At 40.5% G+C, this 20,312-nt stretch overlaps 2 protein-coding genes across 2 annotated transcripts in view; one reads left to right on the forward strand and one right to left on the reverse strand.

Moving 5' to 3' along the window:
- LOC136858326 (uncharacterized) overlaps positions 1-9,162 on the reverse strand; it is a 34,463-nt gene extending 25,301 nt beyond the window's left edge. The window contains exon 1 of the mRNA XM_067137776.2: positions 9,027-9,162. Within this exon, the coding sequence (XP_066993877.2) occupies positions 9,027-9,078 (52 nt within the window). The 5' untranslated portion in view covers positions 9,079-9,162. The remainder of the gene's footprint in view (positions 1-9,026) is intronic.
- Positions 1-20,312, forward strand: part of CenG1A (Centaurin-gamma-1A) — a 528,156-nt gene that overhangs the window by 141,748 nt on the left and 366,096 nt on the right. The gene's annotated exons all lie outside the window — the stretch shown is intronic.

Raw genomic sequence — 20,312 nt, forward strand, 5'->3', positions numbered from 1 at the left:
GGGAGCGCGGCTGTGAGCTTGCATCCGGGAGATAGTGGGTTCGAATCCCACTGCCGACAGCCCTGAAGATGGTTTTCCGTGGTTTCTCATTTTCACACCAGGCCTTAATTAAGGCCACGGCCGCTTCCATCCAACTCCTAGGCCTTTCCTATCCCATCGTCGCCATAAGACCTATCTGTGTCGGTGCGACGTAAAGCCATTAGTAAAAAAAAAATTCAGTTAAGTATATCGTTAACTAAAGGTGACAATTGTTAACAATTTTCTAATAATAATGTTACGGACTTTACGTCCCTCAAACTACTTTTGCGGTTTTCGGAGACGCCGAGGTGCCGGAATTTAGTCCCGCAGGAGTTCTTTTACGTGCCAGTAAATATACAGACATGAGGCTGACGTATTTGAGCACCTTCAAATACCACCGGACTGAGGCAGGATCGAACCTGCCAAGTTGGAGTCAGAAGTCCAGCGCCTCAACCTTCTGAGCCACTCAGTCCGGCGAACAATTTTCTCGAATTACCAAAGTCAGAGGAAGGTAACATACGTGTCCTCGTATTTCTCGAGGTGGTGCAGACCGCAAATGGAAGCGAGCTTAATGTACCCACCTTTTTAATAAAGTACAGCCCTCCTAGCAATTTTAAATCTCTTGCAGTACCGGGGATCGAACCTGGACTTCCGATGACGACAGCCAATAGCGCTAATCATTACAGTACGGAGTTGGATGAGACTAAAAATGTTCCTCTGCTGTGTGTGTAGTTGCTATCTTATAGTTTGGAATGAGGACCTCTATTATCTTGTATTTCTAGCTGGAGTTCCTAGTAGTCCATCAGCTGAGCAATGATGAAGGCTTACGTACCGTACATACCGGAGCATCCTCGACCTTCTGTTAGTGTTTGACTTATCTATAAATATAGATGCTGTTGTACTCTGAACCCTCTGTAGCCTTCACTGTTTACCATCTAACTCACACTCAGCAAGAAAGTATGCTTTGTTTCTATCCATTGTTATACTGGACATGTTTGAACTCAATAACAGTAATACTGGACGCCATAGGTAAACTCCTGTAAGTGACATTTCATTAACTTTACAAGAGAGCAGAAAGAAGCTGCTTCGTCGCCATAAGACCTATCTGTGTCGGTGCGACTTAAAGCCACTAGAAGAGAAAAAAAAAGCTGTTGCTTAGGCGCGTATGTTATTACTACGTTTAAGGCAGGTCGAATCGACAATTATTCTGACCATGGTAAACTAAGAGCCAATACGATGAGTGCGACGGACGGTATATGGGCTGAACAATTGTATGATCATTTACCATTGTTTATCTCCTGTTTATCCTTGCACTTACGATAGTATCACATAGCTTATCTTCATTCCTGAGAAACATATAATAGCTTACCCAACCGTAGGTACGACCAAAACAAATCACATACGATGAAAATTTCAAAATCGTCATTTTTTGCATTTACGATCGTTTACCTCTGACTTCCACGTAGACTACACAATGTAAGAAATGTTCCATTAATAATCACCATACTGGCATTATTCTATCGGAAGACGCCTATGTGCGAGATCTTTTAATTAGCTAGTGATGTATTCTCATTTGCATAATGGGAAACGTAATTAGGGAGGGTGGGAAATGCGATGAAAGCACGTTCTAAAATCCAATGTAAAGAAGTGTCGAACTGACATCCGCAACCGTTGCCTGCGAGATACACCAAGGCCGGGAAATACAGCACTCTGACTTGTCTCGAGATACTTCCGACAAGCGCCGCTAGAGTTCTCTTTACTATTCTGTCTCGCGCGCTCATTGCAACACGTTGGTTTGCGAAAAACTATAAAATTTAATTAAAACTAGTAATTTCAGAGGACACCAAACAGATATAAGATAAAAAATAGACTAAGAGCAATTGTATGACTTATTTTCTAGAACGTAGGCCTTTGTCTCACACTGTGTTAAGACGAAATAAGTAATTCACGAAAACTTCGTGATCAGTTAAGACAAATACATATCAGCAACATTAATGTTCAAATGATCACAAGAAACAATTCATTTAATCTCATAGAATATTATCTATAATGTATGACGTACCGATACATAAGATTAGCTTACCTGAGGTGCAGGAAGTTATCAAAATTTCAGCACTTTGCGGTTCAGGGATTTCCTTCGAAAATTCTTGAACGCATCATCCTGATCGAAAACTTTCGATGAAGTTCAGATATCTTAAAACGTTTTTCTGATTTCATTGCCCGTATCCTACTTCTCAATTTAAATATTGTATCCCTTAACCTGGTATTTGACTTTCTCGTCAATAAATATTTCGATTTAAAAGAGCTACTCGTAGACTTTCCCTTACACAGAAACGAGACTTGTAACCCTTTTTCGTTTGTGACTGGTGTAGAACCGTTATTTGTTGAAGATATATCATTATCTGAATCAGAAATTCTACTAAATTTTGATGGTACGTCATTTCTGGGAGCTGGATCCTTCCTGCGCTTTTTACTGTTCTGTTTATGAACAGGGTACACACTAAAAACAGAAGGAACTTTGTTGGGAAGAATTTGCTTGATTGATGTGCTTACACTAAAATCTGACTTTTTTTTTTTTTTTTTTTTTTTTGCTAGTTGCTTTACGTCGCACAGACACAGGTATATCTTATGGCGACGATAGGACTGGAAAGGGCTAGGAGTGGGAAGGAAGCATCCGTGGCCTTAATTAAGGTACAGCCCCAGCATTTTCCTGGTGTGAAAATGGGAAACCACGGAAAACCATATTCAGGGCTCCCGACAGTGGGGTTCGAACCTACTATCTCCCGAATACTGGATACTGGCCGCACTTAAGCGACTGCACCTATCGAGCTCGGTGAATCTGACGTATTAAAATGCGAGCTACACACTCGATAAGAATTGTTAGGTACCTAAAGACATCCTAGTTCACCTTGCCTGGAAATGGCTTGCCTCCACTTCTCTCTTAAACCGCGCTCCTAAGGGAAGCTATGAAACCTCACCTTTTCTTGCTTTTTAGCAGTATCGGAAGTACACAGAGGTACACAACAGTTCGCCATCTTCTCAACCTCACATACACACACCGACAGAAAAAATACTGACAATAAATTGCACAAAATCAACACAACATCACTATTAGTCCGCACATCACAGTGTTAAAAGTCCGCCAAGAACAGAACGGAAATCTGACATCTAGCGGCCAAGCCGTGAACACGATCGGGCCGCTTTTTCAGCGGCAAATTGCTTCCTATTTCCCGGCCTTATGTATCTCGTAGGCAACGCCGCAACTCAGAGGATGTAGCGCCTTATCCATCAATGGAGCGACGTCTTGTCAGCGAGGTTCTGCAACAGTTATAGCAACAGCGACGACCGCACGCGTCCGTTAAAAGAGATCACTATAAAAAACATCACAGAAGAAATAATAATAATAATAATAATAATAATAATAATAATAATAATAATAATAAAAGAGTGGGTGGGATCGCTTCTGTCCGGTAATAGAACCGAAGTTGTAGGCCCGGGAGCTGGATAATAGGCCGTTCACCTGGAGTACAGACGCCTTTTACAGCCGCCTCTCTGAAGAACAGACGCTGCTCTCTGAAGATGGTTCCTCCGCTTTATCCACCGTTGGAACATATATGTCCTTATCCGCTTTCAGAAGCCGTTGACCTACCGGGCGAGTTGGCCGTGCGCGTAGAGGCGCGCGGCTGTGAGCTTGCATCCGGGAGATAGTAGGTTCGAATCCCACTATCGGCAGCCCTGAAAATGGTTTTCCGTGGTTTCCCATTTTCACACCAGGCAAATGCTGGGGCTGTACCTTAATTAAGGCCACGGCCGCTTCCTTCCAACTCCTAGGCCATTCCTATCCCATCGTCGCCATAAGATCTATCTGTGTCGGTGCGACGTAAAACCCCTAGCAAAAAGAAAAAAAAAGCCGTCGACCATCTTCACCATAACCCTGGTTGAGTCCCTTACGAAGTACTACCGGCTGGGCGAGCTGGACCAAAGTTTTTTTTTAAGACGTGTTACTCCTCTATCACTCGCCCTTAGTCCTGACTTGTGAAAGGCAGAGCCTGGCTTTCCAAATACTGAGCCCAGGTTGGTGGGGAGACTCTGTCAACTAGTGGATCAGTTAAATGAAAGTGGAGTAAAACATTAAATTATTAAATTAAAATGCTGAAAACACGTTCCCTCCGTTGGTTAACAACAATATCCGGATATCTGATCCTGGTGGTATTACTGGCATGCTAGAAAACTGAGCACGAATAAGTGATCCAAAGGAAAAATATTTGATGATGATGCTTGTTGTTTAAAGGGGCCTAACATCGAGGTCATCGGCCCCTAATGGTACGAAATGAGTCGAAATGGAATGACAAATTAAAAGTCCAAAATCCTCCACTGACCAAAATTCAAAACGTGAGAACGAAGAATGAATGGATGGTTATGAATTTAACATAATAATCAGTGGATCCGACCCACAATGTGTCACATTCACAGAAACTGGCGTGACACAATAGTATTACTGACCAAGGGACTGCGTCTATAGCATAATACTGAATCGATAACGCTTTTAGGCCAAAGGGGTCCAAAATCCAAGTCATCGGCCTCCCATAATGGTACTTATCGTTAGGAAAGTAGAGCCATGGTGTTTGTCATGTTGCGGTACCAATCAAAATTAGCTTAGACTCGCGGCATTCCACAGAGTATGGTACTACTCACAGATAATGAAATTCGCACAGGGAATACAGACCTATGGTGTTTCGCACACTGCGGCGCTATTTACTGGCAACGCAAGCCTATACAGCCAACTACTTAAAAGAGAACGCAGGCTACTACGGAGTATCTTAAGCAACTGATGGGTTTGACGGACAGGTTCGACGCAAGTCCAGTAAAGAAGTATACAGCAAGATCGAACCGATAACACCAGCAATTAGAAGATTGCTCTTTTATGGACACATAATAATGACCAGGTCACAAAGAAAATTTGGAAATTTCTAAAACCAAAGGCATCTAAGTTGATAATAATGTTATTGGCTTTACGTCCCACTGACTACTTTTTCGTTTTTCGGAGGCGCTGAGGTGCCGGAATTTTGTCCCATAGGTGTTCTTTTACGTGCCAGTAAATCTACCGACACGAGGCTGACGTATTTGAGCACCTTCAAATATCACGGGACTTTGCCAGGATCGAACCTGCCAAGTTAGGGTCAGAAGGCCAGCGCCTCAATCGCCTGAGCCACTCAGCCTGGCCATCTAAGTTGAGGTGGTTGCAAAAGTGTGTGAAAGATCGGAGAGAGGTGGGCATTACGGAGGATGAAATCAGTGACAGTGTTAGTTTCCGAAGGATGGTGAAAAGCGATCAGGGTTTTATGGTGTAGGCAGAATCCAGAGACGGAGGGGCCCTTTACGAGAGGAGTGGAAGAAAGCGCTGCTCGACGGGCTTAATAAATGCTGGTAGAACGACAAAACTGGCGGACGAACAAGACACGGGCTCTGAAAATGAGATTGGTTGTTAACACGCAGTCCATAGAGGCTCAGTTTGAAAAACAAAAGACAAAATAATAATAATAATAATAATAATAATAATAATAATAATAATAATCATAATAATCATAATTGGCGTATGGTCTCCGGAGAGGCCTGGTGCGGATCCCTCGAGTTGACGCCAATGGACGACCTGCGGGTCTGCGAGGATGGGGCCCTACGTAGGGTGAAATTTAATGTTGAAGACTGCACGCACGCGCGCGCACACACACACACACACACACGCACAGTATCCGAGTCAGAGGAATAAATATAGGATATTGTAGTGTCCAAAGATTTTTTCCCACGAACCTACTACGCTGGCATAGCAGACGGAGAGGTGATACTCCCACGTGGCGCGTCCCAGGTGGTGGATAGGGGATCCTAACAGGCTTGCCGGCGGACTTGAGGGAAATAAAATACCTCTCGCGGAACAAACACACAACCCCCTGTGGGTGGGGGACGCAGGCGAAGAATACACCCACGGTATCCCCTGCCTATCGTACGAGGCGACTAAAAGGGGCGAACAAGGGATGATCAACTTAGAACCATGAGACTACTTGTGCTTAGTACCACCACGCCGGGAACACCATGGGTCGCTTTTACTTGCGCGTAGTACCACTCTGTTAGGTACCATATAGGTTTGTGATTATTAACAATAGAGTACGTTGGCGGCTTCTACAGTACCCCTATATGCGCAACACCATGGGATGAGTGACACCATGGTTCTGCCTTGCCTATGCTTAGTACCCACTATGTGAGGAACACCCAGGGATAGCGCGGGTCCCTGTGGTTAGTTCACTTTAGTGAGGAACGTCATAGGTTTGCGTTGCCTGTATAGGTTTGCGTTGCCAGTAAATAGCGCCGCAGTGTGCGAAACACCATAGGTCTGTATTCCCTGTGCGAATTTCATTATCTGTCATTAGTACCATACTGTGTGGAATGCTGCGAGTCTAAGCTACTTTTGATTGGTACCGCAACATGACAAACACCATGGCTCTACTTTCCTAACGATAAGTATCATTATAGGAGGCCGATGACTTGGATTTTGGACCCCTTTGGCCTAAAAGCGTTATCGATTCAGTATTATGCTATAGACGCAGTCCCTTGGTCAGTAATACTATTGTGTCACGCCAGTTTCTGTGAATGCGACACATTGTGGGTCGGATCCACTGATTATTATGTTAAATTCATAACCATCCATTCATTCTTCGTTCTTACGTTTTGAATTTTGGTCAGTGGAGGATTTTGGACTTTTAATTTGTCATTCCATTTCGACTCATTTCGTACCATTAGGAGCCGATGACCTCGATGTTAGGCCCCTTTAAACAACAAGCATCATCATCATCATCATCATCATGATCATCATCATCATCATCATCATCATCAAAGATTTTTCCTTTGGATCATTGATTCGTGCTCAGTTTTTTAGCATGCCAGTAATAGCACCAGGACCAGATATTCGGATATTGTTGTTAACCAACGGAGGGAACGTGTTTTCAGCATTTTAATTTAATAATTTTCATGTTTTACCCCATTTTCATTTAATTGATCCACACCGTGGAAGCTTCACTTCTAAGATACTGTTATATTTTATGATTTCCACCTAGAATAGTTAATATTGAATTTATTTTTCTAAATTTAGACTTAGGATGTAATCTTTTAGTTTTAGAGTTTATTAAGTTATATTGCTATTATATTATATACACTGTGTTAAGTTTGAATATTAAGTTTGGATTCAGTATTAAGCCGCATAATGTGGTTAAGTGTAAGAGAGGGCCAAGAGCCCTAACTTCGCCACAAATAAAGACATCAATAAATAAATAAATAAAATAGTTGACGCAATGGACATTTGGAGAGGTAGAGGGATTTGTATGAATTGCGTGTGAAATATCTCGCCATCAATTCATTTGATCCCGCGTTTATCTGGGACTTGCTAATTGTGGCTTTATTTCTGTGAACATAGAATTTGTGCCCTGTAACTCCTCTAGCCCATTTATTATTGGTGAGAATGTTGAGGAAAATGGATAATTGAGTATGATTGCTCTGTTTGCGGAATTTTTAGATACTTGGTGCGATATTACGTTGTTAATTTTATAGGGGGTTTATTTTTTCTTGCTAGTGGCTTTATGTCGCACCGACACAGATAGGTCTTATGGCGACGATGGGATAGGAAAGGCCTAGGAGTTGGAAGTGGCCGTGGCCTTAATTAAGGTACAGCCCCAGCATTTCCCTGGTGTGAAAATGAGAAAACACGGAAAACCATCTTCAGGGCTGCCGACAGTGGAATTCGAACCCACTATCTCCCGGATACAAGCTCACAGCCGCGCGCCCCTAGCCGCACGGCTAACTCACCCGGTAGGGGGTTTCTTTGCTGATCCCTTAGCTATTTAAAAATTACATGTTTAAAATTTCTCTCCGTCTTACTTCCTATAACTTGGCGAAATAGGATAGGATGTATTTACCATACAGATCAGCGTCGGGTTTTTAATAAGTACAGTCTTTATTCTCTCTTGTATTTGACACAGCCGTCCGCATTTCACTGCCGGCTGTATTCGCTGGGAATATTCGAGTTTGCTTGATGACATTTTAAATGCCGGAAGCGAGATAAATTCTGCCCTTAGGTTATCTATTCAGTACGTAGATGCACATCGCGATTAGCTTACATATCGTCCCCTCTCATCCGAGGTATCATTTCTAGCGATTGTTGTGTGCTCACTTGAAAACTAATTCCGTGCTCTTGGAAGCTGCTAAAATAGATCAGCTGTTTTCCCTAACACTTACCACAGATTTTACAGTAGTTATTAATGAAGTTTCTTGTAAAAATGCTGCGTACTTCATCCGCAATTATATAATTTGCAGTTATAGAAATACCCTTCAGAACGATTACGAATAATTCATTTCACTTTTGTGTTTGTTTGTTTGTTTGTTTGTTTGTTTGTTTGTTTGTTTGTTTGTTTGTTTGTTTGTTTGGGTTACGTGGAGGAAGTGAATTGATAAGGGAACTGTTGCTATCACTACAAAGTCAATTATGTCTCCTGTGATTATTATTCAGGCCCAAATAAATAATATTTACTTAACTCCATTCTAACTACCAACGGTCTTAACACACATTTGGGTATCGAATTTTTATTCCACAGAGTTCTTTAATGTGCCAGATTCCAACGACATAAAATTGTGGCATTTAAACTAACTTTAATGCCGGTGTCCACCCACCTTGGAAACAGACCAAGGAGTGAGAATTGCGGCGAGCTAGAAGTGTTCCGGGTGTTAAAAAATGTTATGAGGTGCCCTCTGGCACTACTGAAGTAGGAGCTGAGTTTAATTTTTATCTCGGCCTTATTAAACATTTTTTTCTGGATAACTTATCTGAGGATGGAAGTGGAACGGTGGAACTTGGCTCAGTTTACCAACCCGGAAATTTCTTAGAGAATCCATTTTCGAAAGAATAAGGATGTGCCGCCTCTCAGTATTGGTTATTGCGCTATAAGATGAAGTCATCATGGTCTTACCTTGCGCCCCGATGGCGATCCACGCCAGCAAAAGCAGTCCGTACTTGCACATGTTTAGTATCACTCCCACAGGCCAACTGATACGGGAGCGCTGGCCGCTCAGCCTGATAAGGGCGCGGAACTCCTCGGGCTTGACCTGACCCCGGCCGCTGTGACGTTCTTTGACGTATTTTATAAAAATGGAATTCGGTTCGTCACTCTCGATTTGCATTCCACGAAGTCAGCTAGGAAATAAGCTATTAACACAATTATTACATTTTATTATCTCGGTCCCAGAGATAATCGTGTGTCGTATTTATTACAAAGTGTTGAAAGGTAAGATGGATTTTGGTGTCTTTCCAGTGTTTATATGATGTTCATTTTCATCCTTCGGAATATTATTGTTTGAAGATATGCATTGTTATGTCTTTTTCTCTGCACAAATTTGGAATTCCAAAATCCCAAAACCCGGGATAACTTCTCATGTTAAATTGTGTGTAAATTAAAAAGGCCTAATTTTGCATGTATCCGTCATTTCACAATTTTGATTTTTATTTCACCTAACGTTATAGACTCTCTAGGCCATGAAAGCATCTTAGCTGTAGGCCTACTTGATTACTACTTAAGATTTGATTAAGGAAAGGTTGAGGAAAGCAATTTCTTCAGTATTCTAAACGCAGCTGTCTTCCTATTAATAAGTCACGTGTGAAGGAATAAATAGTACAGTAGACATATCGACTGAGCTCACCTGTGTGATGTCTCAATAATAATAATAATAATAATAATAATAATAATAATAATAATAATAATAATAATAATAATAATCTTTTTAATGCAGCTTCTGCATTGCCCGTTTGCGAAGATCAAAATCAAAAAGACATACAAACTTCCTCAAGTTAGCATATTAAATCTTTTCCTCGTGTTACACAATCTTGACTTTGAATTTTGCTATTAGGCCTAATTCTGATTCATCAAGGAAGGTTAGTTGTAATTCTACGTTAAGGTTGGAGTTGACACCTCCTTTCACCTGCGTTAAACTATTAACTCGAGGCTAGAAGCAAAATGGCCGCATTAAATAATGCGTTCGATGAGTTGCTTTCTTTAGATTTGTTAAATGGCGTTCCTAAGAAATATGCCTATAAAGAGGAACGACTTTTAAATACTATCGGAGGAACCATTTCTAAAGCGATGCTGTCAAAAACCGTCGTTAGTAAGGTGAAATTCGCGAGAGGTTGGAATGCGCAACCGACAGAAAAAGGTCTCTCTCTCTCTCTCTCTCTCTCTCTCTCTCTCTCTCTCTCCCTTTCTCTATTTTCTGAACGATATTTTCTCCACGTACTGCCTGGGAGACTGATTACCTCGGAGCGAGTAGGGGTATTTCAGTCGCCTTGGCAAAGAATACTGCAGTGTATTCGAAACGTCGGCAAATTGTACGGAATGTACAGAACACAACAACACGGTTCAACCCGGAAAAGAAGTAATAATCGAAAAGAAGATACGGTGCCCCCTTGGACATAGAAAGCGAGCAGGCCCACTCACGAAGAATGAGGGAATTCTGGGCTCAGACGAAAGCAAAGTTCACTGCCAAATACAACAAGACTTAACTTCAGTGACCACAGCGAATAAATAATAACAATAATAACGTCAACGCCGGTATTCAGGTTCGTTTGAAATATACAGTACCCGAGGCTAATTGCCACGATGTTCTTATTTCCTAAACTACACAGTTCTCCAAATATTTGCCTGCAGTACGATAGTCATTACGCACTTTAGTTTAGACACTGCATAAGAGAGCTAATCGGGTATTATTTTTACACGTAAATACGTGAGGCTTATGACCGCAGTATCTCTTCGACCAAAGTCGTGCAGATGAACTTGATTGTAGTCTCATGTCGGTCATCTTCGAAAAACATTTATGCGTATTCACAGTTCAACTCCTGAAAAATTCTCGCATTGCACACTTCTATACGCTTCGGCCACTGCCTTCCTAACTCTGTCCCTAATTACCTGCTTCCGCACACACACACACACACACACACACACACACACACGCGCGCGCGAGAGAGAGAGAGAGAGAGAGAGAGAGAGAGAGAGAGAGAGAGAGAATAGCACAGGATATCAGAATTTTCATACGAGCCACAGAAAAACAGAAAAAATGTGTTGAAGATGTAGTCGATGCATTGAACGTAAATTCCTGTTCTGTGCACTTTTAAAAATAATCATTTTAAAAAATCCATGGCGCAACAGCCCCGAAGGGCCATGGCCTACCAAGCGACCGCTGCTCAGCCCAAAGACCTGCAGATTATGAGTATTAAAATTACTGCTCCTATGTGACTATTTTCATGAATATCTCCGGTTGATATGACAATTAACTTGCACGCCTGATTTGTGTAGACCTCGTTTTATATATCAGTGTTGTCCTCAGAGTAAGAGTCCGCACATTGATCTTTGTACCCTAAGTGACCTTGTACAAAGTCTTCTTACAGATAGGACTTGTTCCCCCTTCTTTTGCATTTCTTAGGAAAGTTATATTTCATTGGTATTTTCTGTGAATTCGGATCAGTAAACAATTGCTTCATCAAGACATGGCCAGAAGGAACTAAGTTGCTCTGGGGAATACAGCACTCAAGCCGTAAATAACTGCTTACAAGACATCCGATTCTCCGTTGATTTGGTGGATCAGAGGTAGAGTTCCAGGCTTATGATCCCAAGTTCGCTAGTTGCATCTTCATCAAATTTTGAAAGGCCGGCAAAAGTCTTGGCCATCTACGTCATGATGAAGACCTCTCGTACCGGGCGAGTTGGTCGTGCGGTTAGGAGCGCGCAGCTGTGAGCTCGCATCCGGGAGATAGTGGGTTCGAATCCCACTCTCGGCAGCCCTGAAGATGGTTTTCCCTAGTTTCCCATGTTCACACCAGGAGAATGCTGGGGCTGTACTTTGATTAAGGCCACGGGCACTTCTTTCCCATTTCTAGGCCTTTCCTGTCCTATCGTCACCATAAGACCTATCTGTGTCGGTGCGACGTAAAGCAAAAAAAAAAAAAAAAAAGGGTAAAATCACAGAGGCTTGCAGACTGAACGCTGAAAGGCATAACAGTCTATAATGAAGGTGTATACATGATGTTTGTATGAGCAGAGCGAGAGTATATGGGATTCCTGTTGAATCAGAGGAAGAGCTCGTCGCTCGGGTGCCTGCGGCTGTGTACTCTGTTCGGCACATGCCTGAAGTCTTCGAATGTGTACAACAGTTTTAATCTCAACCACCTTAAAATGCACTTCAACTGTTGATTTCCGACCTATGATTATTTAATAAAAAATACCTGTTTTTGTCTCTTCTATCGTCCCTAGAAGTTTGAATAGTGATTTTTTACACACCTTTATCTCTTCAGATATTGATCTTGGTTTACTACGTTTATTTTTGTAAAGAAAGTAAATTGAACTACTTCCATAACTATATGCTGAAATAAGAATATTTTAGTAACGCTGTAGTTACTGGGAAGTGAGGTTAATTATTTCATTGTAATTCCTCCTTAAGCAGTAATCACCATAATTACAGGAAATATTGCGCTGAATATCAAACATGACTAATTTTAAGCGTTATTGCATTCCTTGTTTCTGGTAACGTTCTATGGAGTCTTCTGCACTCGAGGGCAGTAACTCTCATGGCCACGATTCCTCAAACCCTGTAGTGAATCAATCGCCATTTACAGTTTCGTGAGACCTACGGCAGCTAATTTTTATAACAAGTGTGGTTGTAGTAGTGTCGGATAAGTATATTTGGGGTATAAAACTTCATGGTGTTAGCAACCGGCATTTAATACTTCCTTGGTCTCGCTGACACACCCGCGTGGCCTAGTGGCTAGCTGTGTCAGGGGGGTTTACAAGACGTATATAGATTGACTTACACGAGGCGGAACAGTTAGAATAATGCATTGCCTATTAAAAAGAAAACACCGTTTGCCAGTTGCTTTTTGTGTATTTATTTTAATTTCGGTTGCCCCAGAAATATCCGGAATAAGCTAAAGAAAAACTCACGACTTCGGACTTACAGTCGGTGTTTTATCTCTGAGAGAGAGAGAGAGAGAGAGAGAGTGTGTAAATAATAATTTTAAGTTTTCTCTAAATCTATATTATCACATTAATATTTCTCTGTTTACTCCAATTGTAAACATTCTAGTTCTCGTCCTTGATATAGATATATTACTATTTTTTCTTTTTTTACAATAGGCTTGGCGTCGCACTGACACAGGAAAGGGCTAGGAATGGGAAGGAATCGGCCGTGGCCTTAATTAAGGTAACAGCCCCAGCGTTTGCCTGATGTGAAAATGGGAAACCCCGGGAAGCCATCTTCAGGGCTGTCTTCATTGAGATCTGAGCCCACTATCTCCCGAATACTGGGTACAGGCCACGCTTAAGCGACTGCAGCTATCGAGCTCGATATAGACATTTTAATAATATATTGTTCTGAGACGTCGCAAGCCGGTGACTATTTATGAGACTTTTTGTTTGCAAAGTATAGCATGGTGGTGGAACAAAAGTACTTCACTGCGTGGATCGAGTTCGACAAATCCTGCTGTGCCCTCTTTACCTCTCTCTGGAAGTCGCACTGTCATTCAGTGTATCATAGCTGCATCTGCACTTATTGTAAAATCAACATTTTTACACGTTCAATTTAATTATTTACAGTAAATTCAGTATATTTGCTTAATATGTATCTCACATTATATATTTTCGTACTCTTTTAAATATTACGGGGACGTGACAGTCGAGTGGGATTGCCACTGGTTTCTTGCCTAGACAGCCGCGGTTTGAATCCAGGCCAATACAAGTGTGATTTTTGAAACGAAAATTTACGTGGTACTGGTTAGGATTCCACATTAAACTGGCTGCCCTGTGGTTAGGATTAAAACAACAATAGCTTCTTAAGCCTATAAACTTGCCTGTCAGCTTGCTTCTTAAAATATTCCATTTTTTTTCCACTTTGCATTCTATTGCAATATTTGTGAGACATGATAGCCGAGTAAAAATCGCTGACTTCTCACCAAGGTGACCACCGTTCGAATACCGGCTAGTGCACGTAGGATTTAAGTTAAAAGTCACGTTCTTATGGTTCAGACTCCTCGTTAAAACTGGAGGTTCCGTGGTTATGATCACAATGTCAACAGTCTCATAAAACTGCAAACATGCTTAATAATAATAATAATAATAATAATAATAATAATAATAATAATAATAGTTTAACGTCCCACTAACTACTTTTACGTTTTTTCGGAGACGCTGAGGTGCCGAAAATTTGTCCCGTAGGAGTTTTTTTTTTATGTACCGGTAATCTACCGACACGAGTCTGGCGTATTTGAATACCTTCAAATACCACCGGACTGAGCCGGTATCGTACCCGCTGAGAAGGCCAGCCCTCTACCGCCTGAGTTATTCAGCCCGCAAATATGCTTCTTCACTGCATTATTTCTGCGTCATGCTAAGTTCATATTCCCCTCCTTTGGTTTGATAGCGTTTGTTCTGTTCTTGTGTTGTCCCTATCGACTGTCGTGCTTGGCTTCACCAGGTGATCACATTGACATGGGTGCGCCTTGAGAGTAGTTATGCCGCTCTGATGTCATAACCATCCTACTAAAGAGCTGACGTCTTGGTCTGCATGGCACTTTATTCCTGTTCGTTGTAAGACAGTGTCTTCTTTCGCTAGACTATTTGAATATTAAAATAATAATCTTACTTTTTTATTAGGGTTGTTTGTAGTCGCTTGAACTCCAAGGTCTTATCGCGACTCTTACATATGATTACAGAATAATAGTAATAATATTGTAATTTTAAAAAAAGTAAAGGAAAAATAAATAAGTATAATGTAATTAGATTTTGAAGTGCAAGCCAGTGTCCTTGAGGAAGTTGGTGACTTGATGACTCAGTGCTGGAGAAGCCAGTGTCAGTTCCATTTCCTTAGGTATGTTGTGGTGTTGGCGCCAATGGTCATACAGTTGACATTCTGAGATGATATGCTTGACAGTGAGAAAGCAGTTACATTTACTGCAGGTGGAAGGTTGTTTCTTTTCTAGGAGATAGTTGTGGGTGATCTTCTTGTGTCCTATCCTTAGTCGGGAGATTAAGACTTGTTCATGTCTGGTGAGGTTTTGGAGAGGATATGTTCTCGTAGATATCATTTCAATTTTTTGGAGGTTGCTAGTGGAAGTTTTAAGCAAGTTTATTTTCCATTGTTCGTGTAGTTTGATTTTGATATAAGCGATGATATCAGAATGTGGCGTGGCAATTTGACGGTCGTTGATTGGAAGACTAGTAGCCTCTTTTGCTGCTTAATCAGCTGATTCGTTGCCTGGTATTCCTTTGTGAGATGGTATCCACATAAAAATAACATTTTTTCCTGCAATCTTGATCTTGTGGTACAGCATTTGAATTTCTTTAACAAGGATGTGTGTTGTTGATGTATTTTGTAATGAAGTTAATGCACTTTTGGAATCAGAGAATATTATGAATGAGTTATTGTAGCTTGCTTTTGAAATATAAATCATGGCCTGTTTAAGAGCATACAGTTCACTTGTGAAAACTGAAAAGATCAGGTAATCTGTATAGCTTACTATAGTCTTTATATTTCACCGCACAACCATTTCTCCCATTGAATTTTGATCCATCAGTACAAATTGCATTATATGATGAGTATCTATTGCAAATTTCATGAAATAACTGTTGGGATTTCGCTGTGTCAGTTTGAGCTTTAAGATTGTTGTTCAATTCCCAGTTGATTGGAGGCGAAGGAGCTTTCCATGGAGGGATGTCTAGTGAGTTGTGTGGAAATAAAATGGGTGGAAGGCTGAGGTTTAGTTATTTGAGAAGATTGTATATTCTGATGTTAAAGGGTTGGGGTTGAGATCCAGTTAGTTTTCCTTTATGTCTCCTTGAAAGTAGTTTCTTTAAAAGTATTGGTTACTTGTGCCAGCTATCTTGAGTGCGTATATCAAATTCAGCTGTTTACGTCTGATTTCAAGTGGTGCTTCTTTGGCTTCAATCTCTATACTAGCTATGGGGCTGGTGCGATGGGCTCCTAGGGCAATTCGAAGAGCTGAATATTGGATGGTATCAAGGATCTTAAGAGTAGATGGTCTGGCAGAAAAATATACTATACTGCCATAATCCAGTTTGGCTCTGATTGTGACTTTGTATGTGTTCATTAGGACATGGTAGTTTGCTCCCCAGTTTTTTGCTGAGAAAATTTTCATGATATTTATTCTTGTTTGACACTCGTCTTTAAGATTTTTAAGGTATGGGGTCCAGGTGAGCTTGTTATCAAATAGAAGTCCTAGAATTTTAATAGTTTTAACTGATTCAATTTTATGATCTTCCACATATAATTCAGGGTTAGGGATGGTATGTTTGTTTTTGGAGAAGAGAATACATTTGGTTTTAGTTTTAGAAAATTTGAAACCTGTAGTTTTAGTCCAATTTTGAATATTTACAATTGATTCTTGTAATAGGAGTTGAGTCGTTGTAATGTTTTTCCCTGGGCAGAAGATTATCAAATCGTCAGCAAAAAGGCAACACTTAACTGGTGAGTGGATGTTAGAGACTATACCATTAATTGCCACAAGAAACAGTGTTACACTGATAACTGATCCTTGTGGGATTCCATTGTTGATTACTACTTCCTTTGACAGCATTCCATTTACTCTAACTTAAATTCGGCGCATTTGGAGAAAATTATAAATGAAATATAGGATATTTCCAGATATATTGTTTGTCATTTGTACTTTGATTACATAGTCTTTCCATACTATGTCATATGCCTTATTAATATCTAAACCGACTGCTATTAGGTGTTGGTTATTGAGGAACGCTTCCTGTATTTCAGATTCCAGACTTATCAAAGTGTCTGTTGTGGAGTGTGCTTTACGGAACCCGTTTTGCACTTTACTGAAGAAATTTATGTGCTCGAGATACCAGCATAATCTTTTGTTGACTATTTTCTCCATGAGTTTACACATCGCATTAGTTAAAGCAATAGGGCGATAGTTTTCTGCAATTGAGTTGTCCCTGATTTGGGTATTGGAACTACAATGGCATTTCGCCATTGATCAGGAAAAGTCTTAGAGCTCCATATGTGGTTGAAAATGGCCAGAAGATAATTTATTGCATTTAGTGGAAGCTGTTTTAGAAATTCAAAAGGGACCGTATCTGGGCCAGGATTAGATTTGCCACATTTGTCAAGTTCAATAATTATTTCCTATAGTTGAAAAGCATCGTTTAGATTATAGTTGGGGTCAGAGATGACTTTCCTTAGATCAACGGATTCACTGGATTTCTTTGTATGGAGAAATTCGGGATCATAATTTTTGTCACTAGAGATCTCGGTAAATATGTCGGCTAATTTATCAGCGATGTTTTGAGGTTTGTTTATGAAGGTTCTATCAACCGAGTTTCTGAGGGAAGTAATGTAGAAGTGATTATATTTGCCATTTATTCTTTGAAGTTTATTCCACATTTCCTTTCGTGGGGTTAGGGAACTTAGCGAGGAGACAAATGAAAGCCATGAATTCTTTTTGCTGAGTTTAATTTCTTTTCGAGCGATTGCTCTACGTTTCTGAAATTGGGCTTTATTTTCAGGTGTGGGTTTTCTTTTGTAGAGGTAGAAAGCGTGATTCTTATTATTAATAGCCTCCTTACAAGTGTCGTTCCACCAAGGTACTGTTTTCTTAAAGAAGTTTGAGATTACTTTTGGAACACTCATGTCCGCAGATTTAACAAGAACTTCTGTGAAATCTTGAACAATGGTATTTATGTGCTTAGAAGGGAAATCATTTAGAGGTGTTCTTTTAAGTGATTATTGACTGTCTGCCTAAATTTCGTCCAATTTGCCTTATTTAAGTTCCATTTAGGGTTGTTAATAAATGAGGAGTTGACAGAAGAATTTTCATTATTGATTAGTATTGGGAAGTGGTCACTATTTCCTTGGAGTGTTGAATAAACAGACTAGTTGAAAAGGGTTGCTATGTCCGGCGTGTAGATGGTTAGGTCTATACTACTACAGGTGCCGTGGGCTATGTCAAAGCGAGTTGGAGCAGTAGAGTTAATTAGAATTAAATCGAATTCATCAAGTATCTTTTCTATCTCTTTTCCTCTTGCATCAGAACTATGACTACCCCATAACGTGTTGTGGCTGTTGAAGTCATCTACTAAGATGAATGGTTTAGGTAGTTGGTGGATAAGGTTTCGTAGGTCGTCACCTTGAAACAAATAACTGTTTGGAATATAAACATTGCAGATACATAGAGAAGGTGGTAGATGGACTGAAATTGCTACAGCTTCCAAATTAGTGTTAACAGTAATTTCTTTGTCATAGATATTGTTTTTGATATAAGTAGCTATTCCTACACTCGCATGATTCACATTAGTTCTATTTTTGTGGTAGACACTGTAGAGTCTTAGATTGGCAGCAAAGTCGTTCTGAAAGTTTGTTTCTTGGAGACAGATAACAGATGGTTGGTGTTTATTTATTAAGAGTTGTAGATATTCTATCTGTGATCGGTAACTGTTAAGATTCCATTGGAGTAATGTTGTCATAATAAAGATCAAAAGCAGAACGAGGTTTATCTCCATTATTATACTGGGAAGGAATTGTCGTCACTGGAACAGTCTGGCGTTACATTGATATGCGTTGGGTCTTCACTCTGACTGGCGAATTTCAGTAGTTTTTTTACTATTCGAGTGCTTTTGTTTTTGATGCTTTTATCGGTATAGTAAGGATAGAGTTTCTGTAGGGCTTTAGCAAGCCCTTCTATGTCTTGTGTGTAGTTTGAAGCAATTGCTGGTATGTCCTTGGCACCAACTGTATTTGCGAAGAAGAATTGGAGCTGTAGGTACCTGAGGGGGAATAGTGATGGGTGGGCTTCCAGAACTTGTTTTACTGGCAGGAGCATATCAATGATTGATTTTTGCGTGTCTGCCTTGGGTTTCTTGGAAGTGTGATTTACCTTACGGTTTTCGATTTGTTCAGGAGAGGCCAGTATGGATTTGTTGCTATCAGGAGGATTTGGGTTAGTTGTTTCACTACTAGCTAGTGAAATTGGCCTTTTACATCCAGGAAAATTCACTGTTGTAGGGGCGGTGTGTGTTTCCATAGGTGCAGCAATTTCTCTCTCAATTTGAATTCTGGAGGAGGGAGGATTATTACAAACTTGTCTAAGTGCTAAGTCAGGGTTGGTCAGTGAAGTGGCTTCTTGAATAGGCCTATCTTTTGGGAGGGAGCTAGAAGTACCGATGACTGTTTTTGGGTTTTCAATCTCTGACTATTGTCAAATCTCTTGGAGCTGAGGAAGAGGATTCATCTTTTGGAAGTGATACGTTGTTAGGACAATCTTTGGCCAGATGTCCTTCGGTATGGCAAAGAAAACAAGTGGGCGAGTCGGATGATAGGTAAATCCAGTAGTTAGTACCATCGTATTCGATATGAAGGGATTCGGGGAGTTTATCAAAGTCTTCATTTTGAATGTACATTTGTCTTCGAAAGCTTAAAATGTGGGAGAATCCTGGAATTGACAAACCTGCTCTAATTGGGGTAATCCTAGACATGATTTTCACACCAAGTTTTAACAATTCCTCTTCAATAACATAGTTGGGATCACAGGACAGGCGTTGGATAATATAATACGCTTGTTTTTGCTTAGAAGGGGTCGTATTTCTAGTGATACATTGTTTATTAAGATCTCAGAGTTTGTCAGTATCAGATCTTCAACAGTGTTCTTACTAGAGAGAAAGATGCATATCCTTCCGTTCGATATACGTGAAACAAACCGAATGTTGCTAGGGGTTGTAAGTTTCCCTATAGCTAGCACATAATCCTTGAAACTGATCCCATCATGAGATTCGATTACAAGAGCTTGTTCTTTGGAGGGGTACGACTGTATTGCGGTAGAATAGCTCAACCTTGAAGTACGTTCTTTACTAAGCCTAGTTGTGACGGTTGTCATTTGGTTACCTGATGCACTGTTAGGATGTGGAGGGTTATTTACGGTGTTGTTGTTATTTGTTGGCTTACTTGGTGTCTGTTGAGGAAAAATATCATTGATTTTTTCATTCATTGAATTCGATAGATGCCGACCTCTATCAACAGAGGTGGCCATTTTGAGTGGGTCAACAAAGGGTTTAAGGTTATCTGTATAGTTCTTTACTTCTCACAAAGACCACGGATATAATATCAGGTATCTTACTTACAAGAATATAGTAGGTGATCTAAATATTTACTTCGATCACTCTTACACTAATGTAACGATTACGAACCTCTATTAT

This window comes from Anabrus simplex, chromosome 1, assembly GCF_040414725.1.
Source record: "Anabrus simplex isolate iqAnaSimp1 chromosome 1, ASM4041472v1, whole genome shotgun sequence".
Lineage (NCBI taxonomy): Eukaryota > Metazoa > Arthropoda > Insecta > Orthoptera > Tettigoniidae > Anabrus > Anabrus simplex.